The sequence below is a fragment of the Rhinopithecus roxellana genome, chromosome 1 (genome assembly GCF_007565055.1).
Source record: "Rhinopithecus roxellana isolate Shanxi Qingling chromosome 1, ASM756505v1, whole genome shotgun sequence".
Classification (NCBI taxonomy): Eukaryota; Metazoa; Chordata; class Mammalia; order Primates; family Cercopithecidae; genus Rhinopithecus; species Rhinopithecus roxellana.
In genome coordinates, this window is record NC_044549.1 from 201,458,491 (window position 1) to 201,483,075 (window position 24,585).

The 24,585-nt window shown below is 48.6% G+C and overlaps 1 protein-coding gene across 4 annotated transcripts in view; it reads left to right on the plus strand.

Moving 5' to 3' along the window:
* Positions 1–838: 838 nt before the first annotated feature.
* DHX30 (DExH-box helicase 30) overlaps positions 839–24,585 on the plus strand; it is a 52,570-nt gene continuing 28,823 nt past the window's right edge. Inside the window, exons 1-5 of one of the 4 annotated variants that reach the window (XM_030936529.1) lie at positions 839–1,146; positions 3,277–3,371; positions 10,513–10,567; positions 17,045–17,140; positions 18,256–18,284. In XM_030936529.1, the coding sequence (XP_030792389.1) occupies positions 18,278–18,284 (7 nt within the window). In that variant the 5' untranslated portion in view covers positions 839–1,146; positions 3,277–3,371; positions 10,513–10,567; positions 17,045–17,140; positions 18,256–18,277. Of the gene's footprint in view, positions 1,147–3,276; positions 3,372–10,498; positions 10,568–17,044; positions 17,141–18,255; positions 18,285–24,585 lie in introns of those variants that run through there. The other 3 variants (XM_030936519.1, XM_030936526.1, XM_030936511.1) reach the window with 3 other exon arrangements.

A 24,585-nucleotide genomic window follows, 5' to 3' on the forward strand; every position in this document is an offset into this window, starting at 1 on the left:
AGCCTCCCGAAGTAGCTGGGATTATATGCGCCCGCTGCCCCGCCCAGCTAATTTTTTTGCATTTTTAGTTGAGACGGGGTTTCACGATGTTGGCTAGCTTGGTTTTGAACTCCTGACCTCAGGTGATCCACCCATCTTGGCCTCCCAAAATGTTGGGATTACAGGCGTGAGGCACTGCGCCCGGCCCAAAGGCCACATCTTAAAACCATACTTGATAAAATCCTGACCCAGCGCCACTGCGTTGTTTCCTTTTGAAGTTGAATTCCACTGAACCTATACTTGAACCTTATCTAGAGGACTGCAGCGTATAATTGGGACAATCCCCTTTCTCATTCCTAAGAGGTGATGTGGCCGGGCGGGACCTCCAGATTTCCAAAAACTGTGACTGGCACTCTCCTCGCGACCAACAAGTGCCACCTTGTCCTTTGCCTAACGTTGTACAGTTTACGAAATCAACGAACCAACACGTTGATTTCATCTTCCCAGCAACCTGGGGAACAAGACAAAAAAGGTCACCTCCCTAAAAAAACAGATTAGAGGGAAGACGGGGAAGAGAAGAGGCGTGGCTACGAGCTGTGGCTGGGAAGGCGGGTGGAATCCCGGAGCCCGAGGTGGAAACCGTTCACGGCTCAGCCATGACCCGGGTTGTTTATTCGCACCAGGAGGCGCGGCTGGCGCGCAGAGGGCACGAAGACCCTCCCGGCTCTCACACTGCAAGCAGCTAAGTCGCCGAGGAAGGTGGCAGCTTGACGCCCGACCCCGCCACCCCGAACCGTTCGCTCTGCCACCACAGAGCAGCCGGCGCCAGCCCGTCCCCTTCGCGACTCCGCCGGAAGTCCCGCCTGCACCGCCGCCGCGCCCCATTGGGCCGGGTACCGGGGCATCCCGGGTGCCGGGTGCCTCGAGCGGCCACGACGAGCCGCAAGTGGCGCCAGGCTCGACGCCCGCGGAGGAGCGGTGCCGCGCGCGGCAGGCAGGCGGGTGCCGTGACGCCGGGAGGGGAGCGTCGGAACGGCGGCGGGACTTCCGCCACGGGACCCGGAAGGGGCCGCGCCGCCGCTGCTGGGAGTTGTAGTCCGGCCGTGGTTGGGGGAGCCGCGGCTCATGCGCGGTGCACCGAGGCTTGTTTCACATCTGTAACAACAGGTGAATTGGGCTTTTTATTCTCCCCTTTCGTGCCCTCTTGAGGATCCTGCCGCGGCCGGGGGTGGTCGTCGCGAGGAGGGGGCCCGGTCCGACCGCCGGCCTGGCGGAGAGTGGGGCCGAGACGCCGGCGGGCCCGAGGAGCAGGCCTGGCATCCTAGGCCTGCCCGGGAAGCCGGCCCGGCCGATCCGTGGGCAGCCAGGCCTCGGCCTGCCGTTGCCATGGAGCCCGGGCGGGGGCGGGGGCCAGACCGGTCCGCCGGGGCGGGCCTCGCAGCCAGGGGCTCCGCGGAGGCCGCGGGAGAGGCCGCTTCATTGGCGCAACGACGCCTTCGCCTCAGGGGATGCTCCGTTTCTCCAGGCAGGGCCTGGAGGAAGCCTCCTGAGTGCCCCAAGACCTTTGTCTACTTCTTCTCCTTCCCGGTGCTGCCCGGACCGTTCGTCCAGAGGGAGGCCCCGTGCCTTCTGGCCCCCCTAGTTTGCCCCCTTTTGCACCGACTTTGTCACTGGGGGAGGCCAAGGGGTGAGGTATTCTTTGTTTGCTGGTGGTAACTTGCCCCATTTAGCAGGGGAAGACCAAATGCATGTTGGGTCCTTTGTTTGCAGTGAACTGGAGTCCCAGGGGTCCTCAGAACCCCCAAGCCAGGGGTATGGCATATCTATCTAGTCGTTGTGTAGCAACATTGGTCACTTGAATTGTGATTTTTCAAGGCAGAGGCTGTTTCACTTTACAACCCCACTCCATGAGGGTTTGCCATACATTAGCAGGTAGACTGCAGAAGACCACTTCCAGCCTGGTTTTGGTTGCAGCTTGCTGGCCAGAGTGAAATGAGACGTTGTCTGGTGATTTCCCTTGAAGTTTCTTGCAAGGCGGTAACTCCACTGTCATTGTGGGTCTTGACTACATCTTGTAATTTACACTTAAATCTTAGAGATTTAAGGTGATGTGCAGAAACGACATCCTTTGCTGCGTTTTCTACCTGTGTTGGCTCTTCATCCCTAAAAGATAGTTGCTTTTCAAGTGTTTTCATTTATGTAGCTGTGATACAAAGTTCTATTAGGGCCAGGAGCGGTGTCTCATGCCTGTAATCCCAGCACTTTGGGAGGCCAAGGCAGGTGGATCACCTGAGGTCAGAAGTTTGAGACCAGCCAGGCCAACATGGCTAGACATCGTCTCTACTAAAAATACAAAAATTAGCCGGTCATGGTGGCGTGCACCTTTAACCCTAGCTACTTGGGAGGCTGAGGCAAAAGAATTGCTTGAACCCAGGAGGCAGAAGTTGCAGTGAGCCAAGGTCGCGCCATTGCACTCCAGCCTGGGCAACAAGAGCTAAGCTCCGTCTCAAAACAAAACAAAACAAAACAAAACAAAAACCACATGCAAGTTTTATTAGCTGTTGGACCTTTCTTGCCCCTTTCAGCCTTTGAAGATAACAGTATAATATGTCTCAAGGAATGAACCATAGTACATTTAGGCAACAGCATGATATCCTGGAAATAAGAAAAGTAGCTTAGTATATAAGCAAGGAAGGTTTTGGAGTCAGCATGCTTCAATGCTGATTTCCATCTGCCCTGAGGCAGCTGTGGGGTCTTGGGCAGGTTGTGTAACCCGTGCTTCAGTTTTCTTCTCTGGAAAGATAATTCCTACCTCACTGGATAGTTGCCTGGATTAAATGGGATAAAGTCTATGGAAGTATGTTGTGAACTGTAAAAATGCTGTTAAACTTTGAGTTATTGTTATTTTCCCAATCTTGAAGAGTGTTATAGCTTCTTTGTGTTAGATTATCATAACTGTTATGGGATTAGAACTCAAAACGGAAGTAGGTTTTGCTCTGGGCTTGCAGAAAATGCTTCTCAGGCTTACAAGGCTTTCTTTACCTTGACATCTTCTTAGATGATGTCGGAAGACTTCAGCACTTCTACAGGTGCTGGTGTAGGACAGCTCACAATTTAATGGGCCTAGAATGGGTCATGGCAAGTCCTGATTTGTAAGGCCATTTTGTCCAGTATGTGCCCCTCATGCCACTAACAAAATTTGTCCTTGTTAGAGCTAGTAAATGAATTTTAATGGTCAGAGCAACTTTCATTCCCTGTGGGGCCCCCACTGTATTGACCCAGCGTTGTACTTCCCAGGAGGAGGCCCAGCCTCGTGATGAGGAATAGCAAGGAGAGAATTCAGCTCCAGTTCAAAAGCCTACAAAATCTGAGACTGTCATTGCTTTTATAAGGTAAGTTGATTTAGCCATGCACAGAGCAGTAGTGGATCTCATGCTTGGCCATACTGTAAAGAGGCATGTGTTAAACCTATTTCTGACTATTTTGGAAGAAGGATATCATTTATTTTATTTTGTTTTTGAGACAGAGTTTCGCTTTGTCCCCCAGGCTGGAGTGCAGTAGCACGATCTTGGCTCGCTACAACCTCCTCCTCCCACCTTCAAGCCATTCTCCTGTCTCAGCCTCCCAAGTTGCTGAGATTACAGGCACCTGTCACCATGCCCAACTGATTTTTTTGTGTTTTTAGTAGAGACGGGGTTTCACCATGTTGGCCAGGCTAGTCTCGAACCCCTGACTTCAGGTGATCAGCCCACCTCAGCCTCCCAAAGTGCTGGGATCACCAGTGTGAGCCACCGTGCCCAGCCAGAAGGGTATCATTTTTAATTAGTCTTTGTGGAGTCTCTGTCCTGGAACCATCCCCTAGTGTCTCTACCTGGGGTTAATTGTATTTCATTATACAGGAAATCTTGGTATAATAGCATTTTACTTATCTGTAAATTACTTAAGAGAGACATTGAACTTCAAAGGTTTTTTGTTTTTGAGACAGAGTCTTGCTCTGTCGCCCAGGCTGGAGTGCAGTGGTGCAATCTCAGCTTACTGCAACCTCTACCTCCTTGGTTCAAGCAATTCTCCTGTCTCAGCCTCACGCCACCAAACCCGGCTACCTTTTTTGTGTTTTTTTTTTCTGAGATGGAGTCTCATTCTGTTACCCAGGTTGGAGTACAATGGTGCGATCTTGGCTCACTGCAACCTCCGCCTCCTGGGTTCAAGAGATTCTCCTGCCTCAGCCTCCTGAGTAGCTGGGATTACAGGCATGCACCACCATGCCTGGCTTATTTTTGTATTTTTAGTAGAGACAGGTTTTTTTTTTTTTTTTTTTTTTTGAGATGGAATCTCGCTCTGTCACCCAGGCTGGAGTGCAGTGGTGCAATCTCAGCTCACTACAAGCTCCACCTCCTGGGTTCATGCCATTCTCCTGCCTCAGCCTCCCGAGTAGCTGGGACTACAGGCGCCCGCCACCACGTCTGGCTAATATTTTTTTTTTTTGTATTTTTAGTAGAGATGGTGTTTCACCATGTTAGCCAGGATGGTCTCGATCTCCTGATCTTGTGATCCACCCGCCTTGGCCTCCCAAAGTGCTGGGATTACAGGCGTGAGCCACTGCGCCCAGCTGAGATGGGGTTTCACCATTTTGATCAGGCTGATCTCAAACTCCTGACCTCATGATCCACCCGCCTCAGACTCCCAAAGTGCTGGGATTACAGGCGTGAGCCACCGCGCTCAGACACGCCTGGCCAATTTTTTTTTTTTTTTTTTTTTTTTTCAGACGGAGTCTCGCTCTGTCGCCCAGGCTGGAGTGCAGTGGCCGGATCTCAGCTCACTGCAAGCTCCGCCTCCCGGGTTCACGCCATTCTCCTGCCTCAGCCTCCCGAGTAGCTGGGACTACAGGCGCCCGCCAGGTCGCCCGGCTAGTTTTTTGTATTTTTAGTAGAGACGGGGTTTCACCATGTTAGCCAGGATGGTCTTGATCTCCTGACCTCGTGATCCACCCGTCTCGGCCTCCCAAAGTGCTGGGATTACAGGCTTGAGCCACCGCGCCCGGCCAATTTTTTTTATAGTTTTAGTAGAGACGGGATTTCACCATCTTGGCCAGAGTGGTCTCGAACTCCTGACCTCAGGCAAGCTCCCTACCTCGGCCAAAGTGCTGGGATTACAGGCAAGCTCCCTACCTCGGCCAAAGTGCTGGGATTACAGGCGTGAGCCACCGCACCTGACTGAGACGGGGTTTCACCATTTTGGTCAGGCTGATCTCAAACTCCTGACCTCGTGATCCACCTGCCTCGGCCTCCAAAAGTGCTGGGATTACAGGCATGAGCCACCACGCCTGGCCAATTTTTTTTTTTTTTCTCCCTCAGACGGAGTCTCACTCTGTCACCCAGGCTGGAGTACAGTAGCGCAATCTTGGCTCACTGCAACCTCCGCCTCCTGGGTTCAAGCAATTCTTCTGCCTCAGCCTCCTGAGTAGCTGGGACTATAGGCATGCACCACTACGCCCGGCTAATTTTGAGTATTTTTAGTGGAGACGGGGTTTTACCATGTTGACCATGCTGGTCTCGAACTCCTGACTTCGTGATCCGCCTGTCCCGGCCTCCCAAAGTGCTGGGATTACAGGCGTGAGCCACTGCACTCAGGCTCGCCTGGCCAATTTTTTTTTGTATTTTTAGTAGAGGCAGGATTTCAGCATCTTGGCCAGAATGGTCTCGAACTCCTGACCTCAGGCAATCTGTCTGCCTCAGCCTCCCAAAGTGATGGGATTACGGGCATGAGCCACCAAGCCTGGCCCACTACAAAGGTTTTTAACATTACTGCATTATGGTCGGGCACAGTGGCTCAGGCCTGTAATCCCAGCACTTTGGGAGGCTGAGGTGGGCGGATCACAAGGTCAGGAGTTGAAGTCCAGCCTGGCCAACATGGCAAGACACTGTCTCTACCAAAAATACAAAAATTAGCCAGGCGTGGTTGCGGGCGCCTGTAATCCCAGCTACTTGGGAGACTGAGACAGGACTATCACTTGAACCTGGGAGGCGGGAGTTATAGTGAGCGGAGATCATGCCATTGCACTCCAGCCTGGGCGATAGAAGCAAGACTGTGTCTCAAAACAAAACAAAACAAAACAAAAAACCCATTACTGACTGCATTACAAGGAAGACAGCTTTCTCTTGGATCTGTATGAAATGTTCTAGAGCTCTGTAAATTATCTCTAAAAGATCCTATCTTGATTCTCATAGTATCATTTTTTAGATTAGTACAGGAAAAAAGAGTGGTACATGAGCCTAAATTGACAATATTTGGGCTAGAGGATTAGGGACTTTTAAAAAAGCAAAACTGGCCGGCCACGGTGACTCACGCCTGTAATCCCAGCACTTTGGGAGGCCGAGGCAGGCGGATCATGAAGGCAAGAGTTCGAGACCATCCTGGCCAACATGGTGAGAGCCCCTCTCTGCTAAAAATACAAAAAAAATTAGCCGTGCGCCTGTAGTCCCAGCCACTTAGGAGGCTGAAGCAGAAGAATAGCTTGAGCCTGGGAGGTGGAGGTTGCAGTGAGCTGATATTATGCCACTGCACACCAGCCTGGTGACAGAGCGAGACTCCGTCCCCCCAAAAAAAAAAAAAAAAAAAAGCAAAATCAAGAGTCTATTTGCAAGCAAATTAACTTACAAATTTTTTTTTAAGAGACAGTCTCACTGTGTTGCCTAGGCTGGTCTTGAACTCCTGGCCTCAAGCGATCCTTCACCTGGGTGCCCCAAAGTGCTGGGATTACAGGCATGATCCACCACACCTAGCCATTAAATTTTGCTGCTTTTTTTTTTCTTTTGAGACAGAGTTTCGCTCTTGTTGCCCAGGCTGGAGTGCAATGGCGCGATCTCATCTCACTGCAACCTCTGTCTCTTGGGTTCAAGCGATTCTCCTGCCTCAGCCTCCCGAGTAGCTGGGATTACAGGCATGTACCACCACGTCCAGCTAATTTTGTATTTTTAGTAGAGACGGGGTTTCTCCATGTTGGTCAGGCTGGTCTCAAACTCCTGACCTCAGGGGATCTGCCCGCCTCGGCCTACCAAAGTGCTGGGATTACAGGCATGAGCCACTGCACTCGGCTTGCTTTTTGTTTTTTTTTAAGAGAGACAGGGTCTTGCTTTGTCACCCAGACTAGAGTGCAGTGGCGTGATCACAGCTCACTATAAACCTCAAAATCCTGGGTGAAGTGATCCTCCTGCCTCAGCCTCTTGAGTAGTTGAGACTACAAGCATGTACCACCACACCTGGCTAATTTTGAAAATTTTTTTTAGAAATGGGGTCTCACTGTGTTTCCCAGGCTGGTCTTGAACTCCTGGTGTCAAGTGCTCCTCTCATCTCAGCCTTCCAAAGTGCTGAGATTACAGATGTGAACCATGGTGCCTAGCCACTTTACCATTTCTTAGCAATAGAGTATTGTTTCTTTTTTATTTTATTTTATTTTATTTTATTTTATTTTATTTTATTTTATTTATTTATTTATTTATTTATTTTTTGAGACGGAGTCTCGCCCTGTCGCTCAGGCTGGAGTGCAGTGGCGCGATCTCTGCTCACTGCAAGCTCCGAGTCCTGGTTTCACACCATTCTCCTGCCTCAGCCTCCCGAGTAGCTGGGACTACAGGCGCCGCCACCACGCCCGGCTAATTTTTTGTATTTTTAGTACAGGCGGGGTTTCACTGTGTTAGTGATAATGGTCTCGATCTCCTGATCTCGTGATCTGCCTGCCTCGGCCTCCCAAAGTGCTGAAATTACAGGTGTGAGCCACCGCGCCCAGCCTCTTTTTTATTTTTTATTTTTATTTTTTATTTATTTATTTATTTATTTATTTATTTTTTTTTTTTTTGAGACGGAGTCTCGCTCTGTCGCCCAGGCTGGAGTGCTGGAGTGCAGTGGCGCGATCTCGGCTCACTGCAAGCTCCGCCTCCCGGGTTTACGCCATTCTCCTGCCTCAGCCTCCCGAGTAGCTTGGGACTACAGGCGCCCGCCACCTCGCCCGGCTAGTTTTTTGTATTTTTTTAGTAGAGATGGGGTTTCACCGTGTTCGCCAGGGTGGTCTGGATCTCCCGACCTCGTGATCCGCCCGTCTCGGCCTCCCAAAGTGCTGGGATTACAGGCTTGAGCCACCGCGCCCGGCCTTATTTTTATTTTTTTTGAGATGGAGTCTCGCTCTGTTGCCCAGGCTGGAATGCATTGGCACGATCTTGGCTCACTGCAACCTCCGCTTCCCGGGTTCAAGTGATTCTCCTGCGTCAGCCCCCGAGTAGCTGGGATTACAGGCGTGCACCACCACAGCTGGCTAATTTTTGTATTTTTATTGGAGATGAGGTTTCCTCGTGTTGGCCAGACTGGTCTCGAACTTCTGACCTCAGGGTGATCTGCTCATCTTGGCCTCCCGAAGTGCCCGAAGTGCTGGGATTATAGGCATGAGCCACTGCACCCAGCCGAGTTTTTTTTTTTTTTTTTTGAGACAGAGTCTCACTCTCATTGCCCAGGCTGCAGTGCAATGGTGCGATCTTGGCTCACTGCAGCCTCTGCCTCCCGGGTTCAAGCGATTCTCCTGCCCCAGTCTCCCGAGTAGCTGAGACTACAGGCGCCTGCCACCATGCCTGGCTATTATTTTTTTAGTAGAGACGGAGTTTTACCACGTTGGTCAGGGAGTATTGTTTTTTAAGTAATAATCACTTAAAATGTTTTAGATTTTATAATATTCCGGTTTTCTTTTAAATTAGAATGTCAAATTACACACTTTTTATTTTCATTTGGATAGAAGGTATATAGAACGTAACTTCCTAAAGTAAATTTTATCATCATTGATATTGTATTGAAGTTTTCTCTCTACCATGTCCTATGGGCTGAAATTTCCAGCATCCCTGGGGGAGCGGAGGCCATCAGGGCAGACCTTCTGTGGACCCGAAAGATTCTGCCCCAGGTCAGCCCTCCACTCCCCACCTCCCCACAATTTGAGAATGAGAGGGAATAGCAGTCAGGAGCAGGAGTATTGGCCTCAATAGACTCCAAGCAATGTTGGACATGATTCTGATTTGCTAAACACTGTGTAGATGTTTTTAAACAAAGTTCACTTAAGGTTACTGCACTAATCCAGGAGTAATGGATTATAAAAACATCTATAAACCTGAGTTTGAGTATTTTTTTTTTTTTTTTTTGAGACGGAGTCTCGCTCTGTTGCCCAGGCTGGAGTGCAGTGGCCGGATCTCAGCTCACTGCCAGCTCCGCCTCCCGGGTTTACGCCATTCTCCTGCCCCAGCCTCCCGAGTAGCTGGGATTACAGACGCCCGCCAGGTCGCCCGGCTAGTTTTTTGTATTTTTTTTAGTACAGACGGGATTTCACCGTGTTCGCCAGGATGGTCTCGATCTCCTGACCTCGTGATCCACCCGTCTCGGCCTCCCAAAGTGCTGGGATTACAGGCTTGAGCCACCGCGCCCGGCCGAGTTTGAGTATTTTTTTTTTTTTTTTTTTTTTTTTTTGAGGCAGAGTCTCACTCTGTCCCCGGGGCTGGAGTGCAGTGGCCGGATCTCAGCTCACTGCAAGCTCCGCCTCCCGGGTTTACGCCATTCTCCTGCCTCAGCCTCCCGAGTAGCTGGGACTACAGGCGCCCGCCACTTCGCCCGGCTAGTTTTTTTGTATTTTTAGTAGAGACGGGGTTTCACCGTGTTAGCCAGGATGGTCTCGATCTCCTGACCTCGTGATCCACCCGTCTCGGCCTCCCAAAGTGCTGGGATTACAGGCTTGAGCCACCGCGCCCGGCCGAGTTTGAGTATTTTTAAAAACAAAATTGTTAAACCGGAGGTGTTGCTTTTTTTCTTGTCATCTCTCAGTATAGTCCTCAGTTAAGTATGCTAATAAGCAAAATGCACCAAAACTTTTTGCTAATAGTTGTGCTTTAACTTAATATTTGTTATTTCATAGAGACTCTGTTAGGAAAAGCTTTTTATTCTGAATCACTATGCAGTTATTCTTTGATACTGTCAGTCAAATCTTATTTTTAGGGGCTTGACTGGGTTTTATGAAAGCCCAGTAAGCCATTTGCCCATAAGGCAGTCATCAGTCCTATTTCCTGATGCCATGTGACAGAAGGGGTCCATGTAGAATTTAGTTTATTCCTGGAAGTCCCAAGGAAACTTGCAAGTCTTATGATGAACTAGGAAGGAAACCTGCAAGTATTATGATGAACTGGGAAGGAAACCTGCAAGTATTATGATGAACTGGGAAGGAAACCTGCAAGTATTATGATGAACTACGTAGAACTACATGTCTCTTGTGATGAAATGCATCCCCCTCTGTTTACAGGATGTGGGGAGTTTTCAGAAGCAAAGGCAATTAGTCTAGAGTGGAGCCGGCCTTCCAGTCCTCAAGACTGGGGAGCAGCAGTTGGTGCTCATTAGTGAAGAGTTTCTTTTTTTTCAATTTCTGGACAGTGCTCTCCATGTTACTGAAGTCTTCTTTGTGGGTTGCTGGACCAGGAATATTAACTATTGCCTCTTGGCCCTCCTTGTTCTCAGGATTCCAGCTTTCCCTCCTGGCCAGAAATGTTCAGCCTGGACTCATTCAGAAAAGGTAAGACTGCAACTGTGCTTGCAACCTCATGCTCTTCTTTATTGGGATGGGCAGCTCTGAGGGCTGTGAAAGTCTCTCCCCACTATGTAGTTCTTGCACGTTTCTTTGGGTGGTTTTCCCAAGTCCTTTCCTATAGCCTTCCTCTTGCATGGTGCTTATAATCTGTGCCAACTCTTGCCCTGGCCTTTGTGTATATTTGCCATGCTTCCTCCCAGTGCCCTCCTCTGCGTTCTCCCTGCTTATTAAAATCCTATTTTTTTTTTTTTTTTGAGTTGGAGTCTCTGTCGCCCAGGCTGGAGTGCAGTGGTGCGATCTCTGCTCAATGCAACTTGCGCCCTTCTGGGTTGAACCAGTTCTCCTGCCTCAGTCTCCATAGTAGCTGGGATTACAGGCACCAGCCACCAAGCTCAGCTAATTCTTTCTCATTTTTAGTTGAGACTAAAAATGTCACCATGTTGGCCAGGCTGGTCTTGAACTGTTGACCTCAAGTGATCCACCCACCTCGGCCTCCCAAAGTGGTGGGATTACAGGCGTGAGCCACCGTGCCTAGCTTCTAAAATCCTAGTTTTCTAGGCTCGTATTTTATACCATCTCCTTCATGAAGATGTTGACAAAATGCAGTCTTTCTCCAACCTTCCTCAGTACCATACCTGTTAGTTCTCATGGTTAGTCTATTCTGAATTAATCATTGTGTCACTAGATTGGAAGCTCCCTGCAGCCAGGGCCTGTTGTGCTCTTTTATCATGCCTAGCACCTGGCCAGCATTTCACACATAGTAGACCTCAGTAAACACTGGTGGAAGTGGATTGAATCTGTATTAGGCTATTCTTGCATTGGTATGAAAAAATACCTGAGACTGGGTAATTTATAAGAAAAGAGGTTTAATTGGCTCACATTTCTGCAGCGTGTATAGGAGGCATGCTGCTGGCACCTGCTTGGCTTCTGGGGAGGACTCAGGGAGCTTTTACTCAGGGGTAGAAGGTGAAGCGGGAATAGGCATGTCACATGGCAAAAATCAGGATCCAGAGAGAGAGTTGGGGAGGTGCCACACAATTTAAACAATATCGACTGGGTGTGATGAATCCCAGCACTTTGGGAGGCCAAGGTGGGCGGATTGCCTGAGCTCAGGAGTTTGAGACCAGCCTGGGCAACTAGGTGAAACCCCGTCTCTACTAAAATACAAAAAATTATCCAGGTGTGGCAGTGTGCGCCTGTAGTCCCAGCTACTTGGGAGGCTGAGGCAGGAGAACAGCTTGAACCCGGGAAACAGAGGTTGCAGTGAGCCGAGATTGCACCACTGCACTCCAGCCTGGGCAACAGAGCGAGACTCCATCTCAAAAAAAAAAAAAAAATTAGCTGGGCATAGTGGTGGGCGCCTGTAATCCCAGCTACTCGGGAGGCTGAGGCAGGAGAATCGCTTGAACCTGGGAGACGGGTTACAGTGAGCTGAGATCGTGCCATTGCACTCCAGCCTGGGCAACAAGAGTGAGATGCCATCTCAAAAATAAATAAATAGGCCAGGCACGGTGGCTCAAGCCTGTAATCCCAGCACTTTGGGAGGCCGAGACGGGCGGATCACGAGGTCAGGATATAGAGACCATCCTGGCTAACACGGTGAAACCCTGTCTCTACTAAAAAATACAAAAAAACTAGCCGGGCAAGGTGGCAGGCACCTGTAGTCCCAGCTACTCGGGAGGCTGAGGCAGGAGAATGGCATAAACCCGGGAGGCGGAGCTTGCAGTGAGCCAAGATCGCGCCACTGCACTCCAGCCTGGGTGACATGGCGAGACTCCGTCTCAAAAAAATAAGTAAATAAATAAATAAATAAAATAAACAACAAGATTTCATGAGAGGCTGGGCGTGGTGTCTCACGCCTGTAATCCCAGCGCTTTGTGAGGCCAAGGCCGGCGGATCACCTGAAGTCAGGCATTTGAGACCAGCCTGGCCAACATGGTGAGACCCCTGTCTCTACTAAAAATACAGAAAATTAGCCAGGTGTGGTGGTATGCGCCTCAAAAAAAAAAAAAAAAAAAAGATTTCATGAGAATTTACTCACTATTACAAGGATAGCAGCAAGCCATGAGGGATCCACTCTATGACCCTCCAACAGTGGAGATAACATTTGTTTTTGTTTTTTTGAGGTGGAGTCTTGCTCTGTCGCCCAGGCTGGAGTGCAGTGGCCAGACTAAATAGGTCTTCCTGATTGTGTCTTCTCTCTAAGTTGTGTTCCTCGAGGCCTGGGAAAGCCCTGGCCAAGTGGTGCCCTGTGTAACCCATTGAATGGGGCCAGAAAGAGGGCTGGATGTACTAGGGCTCAGAGCAGCCTCTCCCTGCCTCCTTGTGTGTCTCCAGCCACTCCATCTGTTTTCATATTGTTTGAAAAAATTAATTCCTGTCATCCTGGGCTTTTTTTTTTTTGCTAACTATGTAAGAAGGAAAAAGCTGAACTTGAGATTAGTGTGGGCAGCACATTTTTTTTTTTTTTAGCTAAAATTAGCACTTTATGTTTACTTACTAACCAGTGGGCTTTGTTGTCTACCCACTTGTAAAAGGTCGACGAAAACAGGTTTTCTCATCGTGAGAATGTCTCTGAATTAATAGTACTGATTTTGTAAAGAGATGGAAAGCTCAATAAAAATCATGATGCTTGGCTGGGCATGGTGGCTCACGCCTGTAATCCCAGCACTTTGGGAGGCTAAGATGGGCGGACTACCTGACATCCGGAGTTTCAGATCAGCCTGGCCAACATGGTGAAACCCCATCTCTACTAAAAAAAAAAAAGAAATACAAAAATCAGTCGGGCGTGATGGCAGTCACCTGTAATCTCAGCTACTCAGGAGGCTGAGGCAGAAAATCGCTTGAACCCAGGAGGCGGAGGTGGCAGTGAACTCAGATCACGCCACTGCACTCCAGCCTAGGTGACAGACTGAGACTCCGTCTCAAAAAAAAAAAAAAAAAAAAATTTTTTTTTTTTTCTGGGCGCAGTGTCCCATGCCTGTAATCCCAGCACTATAGGAGGCCGAGACGAGAAGACTATTTGAGCCAGAAGTTTGGGAGCAGCCTGGACAGCACTGGAGACCCTGTGTCTCTGTATTTTTAGCAAGCTCCACCTCCTGGGTTCATGCCATTCTCCTGCCTCAGTCTTCTGAGTAGCTGGGACTATAGGCGCCAGTCACCACACCTGGCTAATTTTTTGTATTTTTAGTGGAGATGGGGTTTCACCGTGTTAGCCAGGATGGTCTCGATCTCCTGACCTCGTGATCCACCTGCCTCGGCCTCCTAAAGTGTTGGGAATATAGGCGTGAACCACTGCGCCTCGCTATTTTTTGTATTTTTTAAAGAAATAAATAATAATAATAATAATAATAAAATATATATATATATATATATATATATTTGGTGGAAACAGGGTCTTCCTATGTTTCCCAGGCTGTTCGCAAACTCCTGCCTTCATGTAATCCTCCTTCCTTGGCCTCCCAAAGTGTTGGGACTACAGGTGTGAGCCACTGTGCTTGGCTTGGGCTTTCCTTTTACATGTTTCTTTGTTCTTCATGAAATTATGAGCTCCTAGGGTGTCATGAACCTTGAGAGGAAATGTGAGTTGATGTGAAGCTTGAGGTTCTCGAGTTTGACTGACTGGGGTGACTGACTGGGGCTTGAATCTGGCTTTCCCTAATACTAGCAAGGTGTTAGCTTACCTGATCCTGTTTCCTACCCCCTATCTTTAGGACTACAGTGAAGATATTAGAACTGAAATATAGGAAGAGCACCTGGCTGTGGTCTGTGCTCAACCCTTAGTCTTGGGCATGGTATGCCCCTGATAAATACTATAGAGCTATAGGCTTACCTCAGCATGCAGTGTGCTGTGAGTTTGCATGATTGAGCACCTGTTGTGTAGGAGACACTAGGGTGAAGAGAGCTCTATTTCAGAGATGCTTCTTGGTACTCTGGAGCTTTTAGCCTCAATGGGATGGGCCATTTGATGGTTCTGATGGAAACAGCTATAGCAATTCCATGCAGCATTGTGGATGGTGGCCCACTGGGTCTTGTGGCTAGCTACCATCTTTCCCATTATGTAATTTAACAAAGCTGTTGGCAAGAATGCCCATGTTCCTGGTAAGTTACTTGTTACTGCCCTTGCCAGCATCGTAACTCAGCTGTCTGATTTCTTACCTGTAATGCCATCAGACTCAGGCTACAAAGAGCAAACTGAACAATAAAAAAGAGAGAGAAAAAAAAAGAAGAACCAGCTGAGTCTTTCACAGCCAGCACAAAACTTTGAAAAACACTGGATCAATAGCAAGAATGTGCATTTTCTCTCCAGCTACATGGTCAGAAGTGGGCTCAGTGAAGTTGTGGGATTGTAACAACTCTCTCCCAATTGCTGAAAATGCTTAATGAGATAATAACTAATCATTGAATCATTTATTCTTTTTTTTTTTTTTCAATCCAGCATCCCTGGATGTGAATGAGGACCCTCCTTAAACAGGAATGGAGAGGTTGAGCTGGTCATTTCCAACCTTAGCTTCAAGGCAGAACTGGAATTAGTTTCAAAATAAACCTTGATCCTAGGCACTTAGTTCTAGAAGATCCTACAAGCACGTCTGCTGTAACCCTATGTATGTTTTCTGTAAAATCACATACCTATAAAATAAAAAGAAAAAAAATCACACATTTATAATATTATAAGAGAGCTTATGGGAAATATAGAATTGGGCCAATGCAGCTGCAACTTTGTGACCAAAATATGACAAAAACAATCATTGGTGCTTGGGAAGATGCTTTGGACCACCTAGACAGGCAGCTGAGGGTGATGTGATGCTACAAATGTACAAAGAGCTGTCTTCTTTTTTTTTTTTTTTTTTTTTGAGAAGGAGTCTTGTTCTGTGGCCAGGCTGGAGTGGATGGCGTAATCTCGGCTCACTGCAACCTCTGCCTCCTGGGTTCAAGTGATTCTCCTGCCTCAGCCTTCTGAGTAGCTGGGATTACAGGCACACGCCACCATGCCCTGCCAATTTTTGTATTTTTAGTAGAGACGGGGTTTCACCATATTGGCCAGGATGGTCTTGATCTCTTGACCTCGTGATCCACTGGCCTTGGCCTCCCAAAGTGCTGGGATTACAGGCGTGAGCCTCTGCACCCAGCTACAAAGAGCCTTCTAATGCAAGCAGAGCTGGCAGTTACTGAGGAAGCCCAGGTGGAGGTGGAGCTCTGAAACAGCCACTGTGGTAAAGGAGTGTGTGCAGCTGGGACTGTGAGGGAGGAGGGTTGGAGTGCAGGACTTGCTTCCTCCCCAATATTTTATTGTGAAAATTTTCAAAAATACTGAAATATTGAAGAAATTGTATAGTGAACACCTTTGTATCTACCACCTTGATTCTCTATAGGCACTCGATTTTAATAAAAAAAAAAAAAGAAATAGCTGAAAGGGCTTTTTCTTTCCTGCTGAAGATTACAGTTCTACTCCTGCCTTTGCAGCTCCTTTGCCTTCAGAATTTTTTGAAACAAGAGTTATGTTTTACTGATATCTTTCTCCTCTTTACTAATTGTATATGAGTCAATTTGCATTCCACAAATGAACGTCTTTGTAGAACAGGTGGTTTCTCAAGCTTCAGGTGTGTGTGGCCATCTCTGCTCCCCTTCTACCCCATTTACTATACTGAAACCAGGGGCCAAAGAGAGCAAAGAGCGCATGCATTTCTCCCACCCCCCAGACTAGTGACTCTCTGAATGTCACCATTTAGGTGGTTTAAAAGGACCTTAAGCCTTCCTTACCCATGTATTTCCACCTTCCCGTGGAAGACTCAGTGAGTCTTAATTTTCATTCATGTACCTCAAGTTTTTGGGACTTCTTAGAAATGTACTTTCTGGTTACTAATAAGTAGCATTTAGCCCCCGAATGAATGGAAGTATTTGGAATGGCAGGTTGTTCTCTTTTAGAAAGAGGGAGAAGGCTGGTAAGTGTGTGTGGGTCTGGTTTTAGCTCTCAAGCTGGACCCACATAATACAGTTGTCCCTCTCTTGCCCAGCTCTTGGAGGGAAAGAATGATTTGAGATTTGGTGGCTGAGGTAGCCATCCCGGGAACCCACAGCAAAGCTACCATAAGAAGCAGACACGTGGTGCTTTTGAGTTGACATGGTACCAAAGCTTTCAGCTTTCTCCTGTTGTCCTGTCACATCCTCACAACTAAGAGAAGTATATAGGATGGGTGTTAACCTCATAGGGGGTAGCTAAGGGGACAGGAAGAGCTTGAGGGCTCTTTCCAAGGCTGTCACATATCACATCATATGAGACGCTTGCCTTCTTCCCATGTGGCGTTGTTAGTGCTGTTCCTCAGAACCTGTGGCTGCTCCCAGCACTGTCTAGCAGCCCTGCTGCCCAGAGCTCCTCATGGATGCTCTGAGTGAGTCAGTTCAGGGGTCTGTGACTGTGAGGGGTGAGAACATGTCGCCCTGATGCCCTCTCTCTTTCCCCAGATCGGGCCCAGCACAGGCAGCGTCAGTGCAAACTTCCCCCACCCCGCCTTCCACCCATGTGTGTCAACCCTGCCCCTGGAGGGACCATCTCTCGAGGTAAGGGAGGAGCCTTGCCTCCAGCAACAGCTTGGTCCAGGGTCTGTGGGGAGGCGGGTGGCAATGGGAGCCCTGGTGCCAGGGCCACAGGCCTCCAGAAAATGAGTGAGGAAGGGCGGGATTAGCAGAGCTGTTGGAGCCCTGAGGGAGAAATTACTTGGAAAAGTCTAGGTTTCTTCATGATCCTTGGACTCATGGCCTGGACCCTCCAGTCTTCTTGGGCCTCCTTGTGTGGCCTGGACTAAAGCCTAGGCTCAGTTTGGGTGGTTCTCTTAGCACCAGCATGGAGAATCTGCAGGGCTTGGGGCATCGAGGCTCTAGAAGTCCCTGATCAGGTGGCTCAGAGAGCAGGGTGCTTGTAACAGGGCTAGAACAGACAGCCCTGACTCAGCCCTAGTGCTCTCCATCTTGGAGGGTTTGGGGATACACACAGATTGCTTTCCTGTCTCCCATGTGGCACCTCAAAGCACTTTACTGACATTAAAATGTGCCTCTCAGTCCATTTGGCAAGGTAGGCTGTCCTTTTGATTGGGGAGAATGTTAGAGCACTGGGTAAGTAGCAGCTTACCTCAGGCCCTACCAGTACCCAGGGATGGCGCCAGGGATAGGACCCAGGGAAGCATCGCTGCACATGAGCGCCTCCTCTCCTCCCTCAGACTTATTAATAGACCTTTTCCAGGCCTGCTAAGGTCAGTGCTCCTGGAATCCTTTTTGTCCTGATAGCTGCTCTTCTCCGCCCTATAGGCTGCCGTCCACACCCCTCTGCCTAGCCGAAGGAGCCCTGTTTTAGGTCATAGAGTCATTTTTTCATCTAGAGACAGCACGTCTACTCTAGGGTCTGTCTGTAAAGTGCTTTGAAGGTCAAGAGCTCAGGAGGAGTGCTGGAACACAGAGCACCTCAGTTTCTGCAGCCCATGCTGCTGCTGCGTCCCAGGCAGTTTCCACACTCCTGCTGCCACGGCCCTGACTACTGACAGCAGGATAGAAATGAGTACTTCTAGCCCCCTGACCATTTGACTTAGGTTTTAAAGAAATGCCACCCCCCTACCGTTACCAAAACAAGAGTTGATTGCCCTTTTTTTTTTCTTTCTTAAAATGCCCTGTAACTCGAAAAGGCTGAACGTTAACATTTCCAACATGGCAGGTGAGTGGCTCTGAGAGTGTCAGATGTGCTTTGGCTAAGCTTGAAGACGGTTAGTTGGGGTTAACCAGGCAGTTGGCTAGGCATTGCCTTCTTGAGCACGTGCAAAGGAGAACACTGGTTGCAGGATGGGCAGTCGCTGCCTCTGGGGCAGCCCCACATGTGCTGTGCTCTCTTAGACCCCTGAGCCTGGTGGTCTCTTCTCACAGCTACGCCTCCAGGAGGCATCCGTGGGTGTGTGCATTTTGCCTTCTCTCTCTCAGCTAGAAGCAACAGCCCTCTTAGCCTGCAGATAGCAATCAGGCCTTTCCCCTGTGCTTTCTAGCTCCCTAGAGGCTTTACTGGTGCTCCTGCCCTTAAAGAGATGTGTTACAGCAACAGTCTCTCTGGTGTTCATATAAGGAAAACAGTACACAGAAAATGGTGGCCATTTATATTGATCACCGTACTCAGCAGAATCAGATTTGGAACTGAAAAAAAATGATCACCTCCCTGCCTCCTTGACCCCCCTTCCCCCACTGCCAGTGTCTTCCCAAGGCTTCCTTCCAGGGTAAAGGGTGAGTATATCAAGAAACTCACCTCTGGCTGTCCCTTGTCACTCTGCCCCACCTACTCAGATTTGAGACACAGAAAGCACCATGGGATGACACTTCTGGCAGGATCTTGGGGGCCACAAAACTGATCTTTCCTTTCCATTGCCTCGGATAGATGTGTGCCCTCTTCTTGATGTGGTGGTTTACGTCAAGAGACTTGTGGCTGGCCGAGCATGGTGGCTCACGCCTGCAATCCCAGCATTTTGGGAGGCCGAGGTGTGTGGATCATCTGAGGCTAGGAGTTCAAGATCAGCCTGGCCAACATGGTGAAACCCATCTCTACTAAACATACAAAAAATTAGCTGGGCGTGGTGGTGCATGCCTGTAATCCCAGCTACTTGGGAGGCTGAGGCAGGAGAATTGCTTGAATGTGGGAGGTGGGGGTTGCAGTGAGCTGAGATTGCACCAGTACACTCTAGCCTGGGCAAAAGAGCAAGACTCCATCTCAAAAAAAAAAAAAAAAAAAGAGAGACCTGCGACTTATGTGGAAGGGGAAGCCATGAGGACAGATGACCTGGTAGGGCAGTCGGGTACCCACCTGGCTCCTGTAGCTCCTCCTACCCGTCTCCTTGCCAGCCAAGTGGATCCTTTCTTGCCATTTTGACCATGTGTAATATATCTAAATATGGTTGGGTAAGTTGCCAAAATATAGGCTGAGACCCCTGGTTTCTTTAGGTGTTGGTGGTCCCTTCCACTGTCCCTCTAGAAGTTCTCTGCTCTGCCCCAAAGCCTGAACTACCTTGGGCTTCCTCTTGTTGCCTTTTTCTGGGGCCTCCGAAGTATAGGTTCCTAAAGCATTCTCCCGTGTATTCAGCAGATCCTTTACGCCTTAACTCTGTGCTGCTAGATGTAGTTGTTTAGCACATGTAGTACCAGATGTCATACCCGATCCAGAAGTGGATAGAGAGATCACTGAGCCAGTAAACCCTTTCTTTTTTCAGAACTTCCCTCCTTTTTCACAGGCAAAGGAATCAACTTTCTCTCCTCCAAGAATACGGAGAAGGCTTAACGGTGGTGTAAAGAAAGGGGGGCATGTCTAAGGCCCTCTTTTTTTTTGCCTTTGTTTTATTGTTTCTAACTTTCTATTTCTATTTATTTATTTATTTGTGAGCTGGAGTCTCGCTCTGTCACCCGGGCTGGAATGTGGTGGCATAATGTTGGCTCACTGCAACCTCTGCCGCCTGGGTTTAAGTGATTCTTGTGCCTCAGCCTCCCTGGTAGCTGGAACTACAGGCATGTACCACCATGCCCAGCTGATTTTTTTGTATTTTTAGTAGGGATGGGGTTTCACCATTTTGCCCAGGCTGGTCTCCAACTCCTGGACTCAAGTGATCCGCCTGCCTCAGCCTCCTGATTACAGGCATGAGCCACCGTGCCTGGCTTTTTTCCTAACTTTCTTTTTTCTTTTTTTGACGGAGTTTCACTCTTGTTGCCCAGGCTGGAGTGCAATGGCGCAATCTTGGCTCACCGCAACCTCCACCTCCTAGGTTCAAGTGATTCTCCTGCCTCAGCCCCCTGAGTAGCTGGGAATACAGGCATGTGCCACTATGCCTGGCTAATTTTTTGTACTTTTTTAGTAGAGATGGGGTTTCTCAAAACTCCTGACCTCAGGCAATCTGCCCGCCTCGGCCTCCCAAAGTGTTGGGATTACAGGCATGAGCCACTGTGGCCAGCCCTTTTTTCTAACTTTCTTTAAGGTCCTTTATTGATTGATTGATTGATTGCGATGGAGTCTCACTCTGTCACCTAGGCTGGAGTGCAATGGCATAATCTCGGCTCACTGCAACCTCCCTCCTGGGTTTGAGCCATTCTCCTGCCTCAGCCTCTTAAGTAGCTGGGATTACAGGCACCCGCCACCATGCCCAGAGCTAATTTCTGTATTTTTAGTAGAGATGGAGTTTCACCACATTGGCCAGGCTGGCCTTGGACTCCTGACCTCAGGTGATCCACCCGCCTCCGCCTCCCAAAGTGCTGGGATTACAGGCATGAGCCACCGCACCCGGTCTTTGAGGTCCTTTAGAGGAGGAGTTGGCAAACTTTTTTGTAAGCATCAGGTAATAAATATTTTACGCTGTGTGGGTCATAAGCTTTCTGTTGCAGTTATTTGACTCTGCCATTATAGAATGAAAGCAGTCATAGATAATAGCAAATAACATAATAGAATAACAGTAAATGAGTGTGTCTTTGTTCCAATAAAACTTTCTAACAACAGGCAGGGGGCTGGATTTGGTCTGTAGGCTGTAGTTTGCCAACTCCTGCTCTAGACCAGTGAGGAGAAGATCACAGAAGCAGAAGAGTTCTCAGAGCTGCTGTAAAGAGTTGCCCTTATCTTACAAGAGTCAGTGAGGTTTGTGGAGGTGAAATACTTGCTCAGGGTGACTCTTGCTGTTAGAACCCAATTGAAATAAATGAATAGGAAAAGGGGACTGCATTAGTCCATTTTTGTGCTGCTGATAAAGACATACCCGAGACTGGGTAATTTATAAAGAAAAAGAGGTTTAGGCCGAGCGCGGTGGCTCAAGCCTGTAATCCCAGCACTTTGGGAGGCCCAGGCGGGCGGATCACGAGGTCAGGAGATTGAGACCATCCTGGCTAACACGGTGAAACCCCGTCTCTACTAAAAAATACAAAAAAACTAGCCGGGTGAGGGGGCGGACGCCTGTAGTCCCAGCTACTCGGGAGGCTGAGGCAGGAGAATGGCGTAAACCCAGGAGGCAGAGCTTGCAGTGAGCCGAGATCCGGCCATTGCACTCCAGCCTGGGCAACAGAGTGACACTCCATCTCAAAAAAAAAAAAAAAAAAAGAAAAAGAAAAAGAGGTTTAATGGATTCACAGTTCCATGTGGCTATGGAGGCCTCACAATCATGGTGAAAGGCAAAAGGCACATCTTACATGGTGGTAGGCAAGAGAGAAAGAGCCAAGTGAAAGGGGTTTTCCCAGCCAGGTATGGTGTCTCATGTCTGTCATCTCAGCACTTTGGGAGGCCGAGGCGGGTGGATCATGAGGTCAGAAGTTCAAGACCAGCCTGGCCAATATGGTGAAACCCTGTCTCTACTAAAAATACCAAAATTAGCTGGGTATGGTGGCGCATAGCTGTAGTCCGAGCTGCTTGGGAGACTGAGGCAGGAGAATTGCTTGAACCCAGGAGGCGGAGGTTGCAGTGAGCTGAGATCATGCCACTGCATTCCAGCCTGGGTGACAGAACAAGATTCCATCTCAAAAAAATTAAAATAAAAAATAAAAAAGGCCGGGTGTAGTGGGCTCATGCCTATAATCCCAGCACTTTGGGAGGCAGAGGCGGGTGAATCATGAGATCCGGAGATCGAGACCGTCCTGGCTAACACAGTGAAACCCTTCTCTACTAAAAATACAAAAAATTAGCCAGGCATGGTGGCGGGCACCTGTAGTCCCAGCTACTCGGGAGGCTGAGGCAGGAGAATGGCGTGAACCTGGGAGGCGGAGCTTGCAGTGAGCCGAGATCGTACCACTGCACTCCAGCCTGGGCAACAGAGCAAGACTCCGTCTCAAAAAAAAAAAAAAAAGAAAAAAAAAAAAGAAAAAGGTTTCCCCTTGTTAAACCATCAGATCTTGTGAGACTTACTCACTACCATGAGAAGAGTATGGGAGAAACAGCCCCCATGATTCAATGACCTCCCAAACAGGTCCCTCCTATGACACATGGGAATTATGGGGGCTACAATTCAAGATGAGATTTGGGTGGGGACACAACCAAACCAGGGACAAAGAACCCCCTGGGAACAAACTAGTTGGTTGGCATCCCTGGAATTTTTTTTTTTTTTTTTTTCTTTTTGAGACGGAGTCTCACTCTGTCACCAGGCTGGAGTGCAATGGCACAATCTTGGCTCACTGCAACCTCCGCCTCCCAGGTTCAAGCAATTCTCCTGCCTCAGCCTCCCGAGTAGCTGGGACTACAGGCACACGCCACCTTTGTATTTTTAGTAGAGATGGGGTTTCACCATGTTGGCCAGGATGGTCTCAATCTCTTGATCTCGTGATCCGCCCGCCTCAGCCTCCCAGGGATTACAGGCATGAGCCACTGCGCCTGGCTGATTTATTTATTTATTTATTTATTTATTTATTTATTTATTTATTTATTTATTTGAGAGAGAGTCTCGCTCTGTCGCCCAGGCTGGATGCAGTGGCCAGATCTCAGCTCACTGCAAGCTCTGTCTCCCGGGTTTACGTCATTCTCCTGCCTCAGCCTCCCAAGTAGCCAGGACTACAGGCGCCTGCCACCTCGCCCAGCTAGTTTTTTTGTATTTTTTAGTAGAGACGGGGTTTCACCATGTTAGCCAGGATGGTCTCGATCTCCTGACCTCGTGATCTGCCCATCTAGGCCTCCCAAAGTGCTGGGACTACAGGCTTGAGCCACCGTGCCCGGCCTGATTTATTTTTTTAACATAAAAATCTAAACGTCTGTTCAACACATGTGTTATAAACTACAAAAAATAGTATAATGAACCTGCAAGTACCTGTCACCCAGCTTCAACAATTAACAACTCATGACCAGTGTTGCTTTGTGTATAGCTCTTCATTTTGGCTTCTTTGGAAGCAAATCTAAGAAATCATGGCATTTCAACCTTATGCCAAATGGCTATCAGAACAGAGTGCTATCCTGAGGGCTTCCTCAAGTGCCACAAAGGGCTTGGGTCCTGCTGTCCAGATTGGGCCTTTCTGTCTAGACTGTTGTCTCCTTCAGCTTTCAGATACCATTTTCTTTTCTTTTCTTTTTTTTTTTTTTTTGAGATGGAGTCTTGCTCTGTCACCCAGGCTGAAGTGCAGTGGCGTGATCTTGGCTTACTGCAACCTCCGCCTCCTGGGTTCAAGCAATTCTCCTGCCTCAGCCTCCTGAGTAGCTGGGATTACAGGCACGCGACACTATGCCCAGCTAATTTTTGTATTTTTAGTAGAGACGGGGTTTCACCATGTTGGCCAGGCTGTTCTCGAACTCCTGACCTCGTGACCCGCCCGCCTCGGCCTCCCAAAGTGCTGGGATTACAGGCATGAGCCACTGCGCCTGGTCTCAAATACCATTTCAAAGTTTGTCCGAAGCCATCGCAGCCACTACCAGGCTAGGTAAGCTTCTAGATTTTCTTGAGGGAATTTAGGCTGTTAACAATCCTTGAAACTTACCATAAGGCAATGTGGATATCTAGGCTTTTGGCAAATTGATGTGCCACCTGGCCAAATGCCAAGTCCTGGGAGAATCATGTTCTTCATTCCCAATATGGATGATCTGGGTAGGGGTGTTTGATACAGATGGTGGTGTCCACGTGTGACAGTTGCAGTGTCACACAATTGCTGCCAAAGCCACCTTCCCTTTTGCCTCTTTCCGGGTAAAAACCCACCGAGAAGTAAATGGCAAAGCTGGAGTTGAAGCTGTACCACTCTGCCCAGGTGTGTCTCTAAAGGACCTTTCCCTGTTGTTTCAGACCTCAGAGGGTGGGGGGTTCTCCAACACAGCACTGTGCAAAGCCTTCTGAATATTCCCATTTGATCCTATCCACAGCCACACAGAATGAGTAGAGCAAGTTTGTTCTAATTTTCCCAGTTGATGAAATTGCCCAGGTTTCTCAGCTGGCAAGTCATATAATTTAGGCTAAGCCCAAGTATTAGGACTCAAATTCCATGTTCTTTTCATGGGCAGCAGTTCTTTTTTTTGTTGTTGTTGTTGAGATGAAGTCTCACTG